Source organism: Sesamum indicum, linkage group LG16, assembly GCF_000512975.1.
Source record: "Sesamum indicum cultivar Zhongzhi No. 13 linkage group LG16, S_indicum_v1.0, whole genome shotgun sequence".
Lineage (NCBI taxonomy): Eukaryota > Viridiplantae > Streptophyta > Magnoliopsida > Lamiales > Pedaliaceae > Sesamum > Sesamum indicum.
The window spans coordinates 1,155,425-1,162,771 of record NC_026160.1 but is presented as its reverse complement, the minus strand read 5'-3'; the positions used below and the strand labels follow the sequence as shown (position 1 = coordinate 1,162,771).

The following is a 7,347-nucleotide window of genomic DNA, read 5'->3' as shown; positions in this document are numbered from 1 at the left end:
GGCATGGGTGTTTTTCCTTGCTCAGCTCCTTAGCCAGAGCCTCCTTCTTCTTGTGTTCCCTCTCAGAGGAGTCCTCTACTTACTCCTTACTCCTGCGGAACTATGGTGATGAGAGCATTTTTCCTTCTATTCACTCCTTTTTTCTTTGTCTACGTAATCCTTCAGGTAGATGGCTTAGACAAGCTTTTTTTATTGTCTATCTCAACTGGTGGTACCAGTTATTATCATGCCCCTACTCCCTGTGATATCTACAAAAAATATTTATATTTAGGAAGCTGGGGGATTTCTTCTAATGCTTTAGGCTACTGTAAGGCAGGATACCATTCAATTACCATGAGCATTCTAGCCGGACTGGCGATGAGCGAAGTATAGTGCTCGCTCTTCGGATCAAGGGCGTTGAAACATCCTCAAAGCTCTCTTTCACTCCTACGAGAGGAAGGCAGCTTGTTTTCTTTTCGATTATCGCGATTGCTCTTTTTCACCAGTCAAGTGTCCTCTAGATTTATGTACTTTCTAGCTCGAGCTAGTACGTCTAAGAAGTCAATGGCTAGTTTCTTAGCTAGAGACTCGATAAAAGGGCCTGCTTGGAGTCTTTGAGTGAACAAACTGAACAACACCTCTTGGTAAGCTATTAGGACCTTAAGGCTGCCTGTGTGGAAGCATTGCGTATAGGCCTTTAGAGTTTCATTCTCTTCCTACTTGACCACGAAACGACTAATAGCCGATTTCCTGTACCTTTTTCTATTAGCGAACTGGTGTAGAAAAAGGGAGTTAAGTTCTACAAAAGATCTAATTGATACAGCTAGAAGCTGACCGAACCATTCATGGGCAGAGTTTGTTAATGTAGTAAGAAAAATATGACATTTAACGAACAGTATACCTGTGCAGTAGGGCTGCATTTTCAAACTTACGAATATGTTTAGCTGGATTAGTGGTACCGTTGTAAGCAGGTAAATGCAAAAGTGCTTAGAAATGAGCAGGAAGTTCCTCCGCCATGATGTCCTAGCTGAAGGGAATGCCACGCTCAATGCGCATGGTCTCTTCCGTCACTTGCTAGTGAAGCTCCACCATCTCTTTCCTAAGTGATTGCTAGATTCCAAGGGCTTGAAGGGTGGCTTCTTACTTGCCCACAAAGTCAGAAGGTGTGGATTGATCCTGCTGGAACCTAACAAGAATCTATTTGTTGATGTCTTGCCTTCCTGGTGTTCTGCATTTTTCCAACTGGGAAGAGGGTCCTGCTCCGCTAGCTTGAGAACCATGGAGGTCAAGTTGATGATCTTCATTATGAACTGACCAACTGGCCCATAAGACCCACAGGCTTACCTCCTACTTTACTAAACTAGCAGACTCAAGAAATAAGCACATTCCAATCGAACACGTTATCATATAGCTGGACAAACACATCATATAGCTTGTCAACACATCAAGACATGTCATACTAAAAGATCTCATTTAGATTCACACAGATTGGATGGAAATTCAACTTATAAGCCATCAATAACAGTTTTTTAGAAATTTCTATAAACCTGGCGTGACTTGGTAAAATAGTCATATCTCTTTCAATATTTATCCGACTCACAAATGCTTTTTTAATGATAGTCAACTCAAAGGACTTTTGACATACGATAATCTGCAATCACCTTCAGAACCTACTTTCTACACGCCATAAATAGAGACATTGTGCAATCATTTAATAACATTAACTCTCACATTCGAACTCTTACTTGTTCTTCCATTTCTCTCTCGATTTTTAGACTGTTTTGAGCCTATATTTTGCACTCCACATGAATATATACACTTTATTATTATTCTACACTATTATTCTCATTTTAATTCAATTTTTTTTTATTCTTTTTCAATAAATCGTTACTGACTCAAGAATCAGATTGTTAATCTTTGTTTTGTAAGGTCAGTCTCCGTTGATTTTAGAATTTTTTTTTAAAATTCTTCTACTTTGTGGTGTGATAAAAAAATTGATATGTATATATGTTACATGTGATTTGAAATTATAAAATATAAATTTATTAATTCAAATGTAGCCTATGAATATAAATAAGCCATCATTAATTCGCGGCGTGAATTTTATGGATTAGTGTGATTTTAAAGAATTCGAGCATCCACAAAAGCTCATAGTGTTATATGGAGCGGAAATAGCAGGAAACAGAAGGGCCATTATGCAAATATGCAAATTCCGAAACACCCGTTGGAACGTTCAACGTTGTGAGATCCCCTTTTCACTGTCCTAGAATAAACAAAACCTTCATTTCAGGCACCTCTGCAAAGTTTACACCCAAGAATCACTCATCCCATGTGAAAAATGGGCGCCCTTTGCAAGCTGGTTGATGCCGCACTCTTCATCTTCTTCCTCTTTATCGCCATTGTAGCGCCGCTCATCGACGGCCAGACGTGCCTTCCCCAGCACCTCTTTCCTCCCTTTTTGAAGGAGCTCAAGAGCTGGTACGCGCAAGAGTATGGCGACTACTTGATCTCTGAAAAGCCACATTTCTTTGTGGGGATTGTTTGGTTGGAGCTTATCTTCCAGTGGCCTCTCGCTGTTGCCTCTGTGTATGGCATTGCTGCTGCCAAGACTTGGTCCAGCACCACCTGTTTGATGTATGGGGTCTCCACTTTGACTTCCATGGTAATGTTTTCTTTTTCTAGTCGGTTTATTCGGTTATACGCATTGTTTATCTGATGTCGCTGGTCTCGCTAGGAGGACGAACAAGAGAAACTGCGTTGTTTTTGGTGTTTTCCTTCGAAGTGTTTGATGGGGGGCGTGAAAGATTTATTGAAATCATGATACTTTTTCCAAAAACTTTTGTTGATCCCATTTATCGTATATTAGCAAGAAATTAAAGTTTGTTGGCGCTTCATGTAGCTAAGAGGGAAAAGTGTTCTGTTTGATGTTTTTACTTGGACTGTGTGGTGGGCGTGGGAGAGTTGATGATATTATGATCTCTTATAGTTCAGTGTTGTAGATCAAGATAACTTGGTTATGCTTGTAGTATTGAAGAACATACGTGGTTGCGGTGTCTTCGGCTGTGAGAATTGTATAAGTTGCAATGATCAGAACTGTATTGCTTGCATCAGGTTGTTTGGCTTGATTGTGTCTTTAATGACTCATAATTTGAAAAAAGCATCTCTTTGATCTGCATAATGCTCAAATATTTATGAAACTTGTTTGTTGATTATACAGTCTGTGTCAAATAAGTAAGCCACTTGGTTGTTTCATTCAATATCAATAATTGGCTCGACATAAGCTCTCAAAATACCTTTTTCCACTCTCAACTGGGATTCTTGCAATTATGTTAATCAGTCATGGAATGTGGGTAAGCTATGTTATATTTGTTGTTTCTTAATGGGGTGTGAGAGATTTGCTGAAGCTGTGTTATTTTTTGTTCTCATGATTTTGGTTTGACTAGATCCTTTGCAATTTGATCGCTTTTTTCCAGTCACCGTTCATAGGGTAAGATGATAAAATGTCTCTTTGTAATTTCTCATGGAATTGTTTGATTGGGCAAGGCACATTTGCTGAAGTTATGATGTTTGGCTTTCTTGATCACGTTTTTGACTTGGAATCCATTGAGTTACTGTTCTTTTCTTGTTTTCTCTCATGCGTGGCTTTGAAGAGTTCTGTTGTATGATTACTCTTCAACAGCTAGACAATGGACATCAAATATGTAACTTTTTTGGGGCTGTATCAGATAGTAGAATAATTCACTTTATACTACTTTAGTTAAAAAAACATTTGTATTTGAAAATAATTAATTACATATGCCATCTATATTTTATTTTCTGAACCTCGTAGAAATTAGTTGCAGGAGGTTGCCACCAGCACATGAAATAACCAATGTTGTTTATGTCGAAGAACCGTACATTTAGAGGTCAACTTGAAAATTCAGCTTGCGAATTAGCATGATGTTGAAGAGTAAGAAGGATAATAGATAATGGTCCAAATCTATATATAGATCCAATTATTGAAATTGAATAAGGATGCCTAGCTTGGACATGGACTAATCTCCTTAAACATGTAGGATAATGTATGATTTTATTAGGATGTGCCGCAAGCGTCGAACTGTCGATGGTAAACTCTCGAGGAACTTATTAACACGGCTTCAGCTCTCAAGGGTTGTTTTGTGTGATTTATAATAAAGAAAAAATGAGTCATTGTGGGTGTAATTTCAGACACTGGAGGGTGAACACCCCTTCCCAAAAGAAAAATAAATGAAATCAATCAAGTTTCCGGTAGTGAAAAGAGAGGAACAGTATGAACTCGGATCTTTTCCTTCTCATCCTCAATGTTTACTGTTTAATTTGCATACCGAGCGTATTACCTGTTACTTTACATGTATATACTATATAGACTTAAATTGTAAGGTTTCAGTATGCATCTTCGAGTAGTCTCTGTGTCATTTTACTCTTGGCTTTCTACACCAATTTGGGAAATGTGGGACTAATCAATTTGTGTACGTCTCTTGGTCATTTTGTTTTCCGCACCAGCATTTGTTGTTGCCATGGGTCCTTCGTTACTTGACAAGAACAGGGTTCATCATCTTGAAATTCATTGCAACTTGGCGCACTACTCATTACAATGCTGATGCTCATTGATCACAAGGAAAATAGTTTGCTGGTTTCTTTTGCTTCTAGCCACATAAAACTGTTTGAAAATTCATTACAGCTCAAAAAGAAAACTGCTTCATCTTAATGATTTAGACAGATAGGTTCGTATGCTGTAAATCTCGCTTCTAGGATTATCGTAATTAACAGCTTCACTTCAGACTCAGTTTACAACCCAACTGAAACTTTTGCCGTACATTTGGATGAATACATTTGTTTCCAGTTCAATCTACAAAATGTCTAATTGAAATTTTCCCTATATTGACTGAAACGATAGTACTCCTGTGATCCCCATGCAGATGATATATCCATGCAGCAGTATGCTGGAATCTGTTTCTGTTTTCTAATATAAAACTCGTCTGATATTTCAGGTTGCCATACTAACCGAGCTGACATTGTCCAACCGAGCATCTGATCAGCTGTTAATGATGTACTTCCCGTTTTTGGGCTTCGCGGTTCTTGCTTTGTTACGTGGTCTGCTCACTTGTTCAGGCAAGAGCATGACAATCGGAAAGAGACCTGTACTAAATAGAAAGAAGAGGGCTTGAAATCAAGTTTGTGCTCTTCCTTGAGTGGCTGAGAATTTGTTTCTGCTTCACTAATTTCTGAGAGCCTGAAATGCTTCTCGATTTTGCAGTTGGTTTATATATGGACATGAAATCAAGTTGTAAGCACTCCTTCGTACTGCGTTTTTTTTATACCTGCAATAAAATCACTTATTCCACAAATTGCTGGGATTCTGAATAACTTTCTTTTATTTGATATGTTACTTCAAGAAGGGTTTTTTAGGGTGAGTTTATTAGCTTTTCAGAACATTTTATAGAGGCTGTTTGCAACAACTTAAAAGCAAGTGCTTTTAGATTATAGCTTAGGTTAAGTTTAAAAAAGAAAAAGGAAGTTTAGAGATACACTTATGCTTCTCTTAAGTTAAGTCGAAATAAGCTAAAAGTTGCTTGGTGCAAAGGTGCTTATTGCAGCTTAAAATAATTTTGCAAATAGATCCAACTTTTTGATGAATTTGTTCCCCTTTTTTCATTAGGGAAAATAGTATAAACAATTAATCCCTTAAGTTTGGATTTACAATCGCTTTAATCCCTCAAAGTTTTTGCTTGGCTTTAGCATCTTTAAATTTTAATTTTTGACTTTGTTTGGTTCCTTTGACAATTTTCTGGCCGCAATGTGGCCATATTTGACTTTTTAGAGGGTAAATTGTCAATTTAGTTTGATTTTTTTCAATTTAGTCCGGCCATTAAATTTATAAAATTATTAAATTAGTCCTTTTTTTAGGGAAAAAAAATCTTTGTATTTTTATGTGCTGAGTATAATATAATTACCTTATGTAAATAATGAAAATTTTGAACTCCTATAAATATAATAATAAATAATCACCATCGCAAATTCATGCCCGGTTGGATGCTTGGGTATGTAGATTTTGTCAATTCGTATACGTAAGGGGTAAACATATTAGCAATTTTGTCCTGAAATACCTCTTTTTATCACTAGAAAAAAAATAATTTTTCGTTACCGTTAATTACTATAGTAAAAAAATTGATAAATATAAATTAATCACGACTTCGCAACGTCCATTATAACCTTATAGAAAAATTAGACCGTTAGATTTGATTAAATCTAAAATTTAAATTCAACTAACAAAATTAACGGCCTAGATTTTTTTTCAATTCAAATGAAGGACTAGATTTGAAGTTGTATTTTTATGATAAATTTTAATTAAAAATATATGTATAATATATTTATACATATATATAGAATAAGAATGATATATATAGATATATATTTAGAGTGAGAGTGGTTCGAGGGTGAGAAGGCCGACGACGGTGAAGGGAGCTAGGAGTGGCGATGACATGACGAGGAAGAATGGGGAGGGGCCAACGACATGACGAGGGGCTGGGGGACAGGAAGGGGCGACATTCTGACGTCAATTTTTTATTTTTTCACTTTTAATTTTTGTTTCAAATATTTTCAAGTTTTATTACTGCTTATTGTTTAATTTATAACTTTTCTATAATTTATTCCGATCATAAAAATAGAAGCTATTTAGACACATCCGTAATATTCAATGATGCGACATATTCACTTTCGATCTGACGTCTAGGCCTCGGCCCTCCAGTTTTCTCGTGTGAGTGTAGTATTTCATTAAGGTCTCCTATGCAGAGCCATGACACTGATGCAGAGCTGAGCTTACGAAGCAATCTCCATGTATCTCCCCTAAGTGTAGCTTCTGGATGACCAAAAATTCCAATGAACCTCCATCCAGTTAATCCATTAATACTGGCTATTCCCACATCAATATGGGACTCGGAGAAAGAGTAGAGGACCACATTCATATCCTTACTCTACAGTAGAATTAGGCTCCCGCCCTTCCCCTTCGAATCTACGTTAACTCTAAACATGTTAAATCTCTCCTTAAGGATATCACATTTACGCTTTCGGCACCTGGTCTTAGAGAGAAAGACCAAAGCGGGGTTAGGGAGCCGAATAAGCTCATTAAGTGATCCAACTGTCCAAGGGGACCCCAAGACAGTTCCAAGCTAATATTTTCATGGCAACCGGTAGGGCTGCATTGCAGCCTCTACTGAAACAATATCTGATTCCTCATCCAACAAGTGACAACGCTTTGGCTCACGGACCTCCCCCTCTCCTATTTGAAGGAATTCAAATAATCATCCTCACTTCCGTTCCGCATAACCCCTTCTCCCGGCTCTCCTAGAC

The 7,347-nt window shown here is 37.4% G+C and overlaps 1 protein-coding gene across 1 annotated transcript; it reads left to right on the top strand.

Moving 5' to 3' along the window:
* LOC105178512 (transmembrane protein 97-like) lies at positions 2,176-5,364 on the top strand. Its single transcript, XM_011101999.2, has 2 exons — positions 2,176-2,641; positions 4,989-5,364. The coding sequence occupies exons 1-2, from the start codon at positions 2,318-2,320 to the stop codon at positions 5,163-5,165; spliced, it is 501 nt and encodes a 166-aa protein (XP_011100301.1). The 5' UTR covers positions 2,176-2,317; the 3' UTR covers positions 5,166-5,364.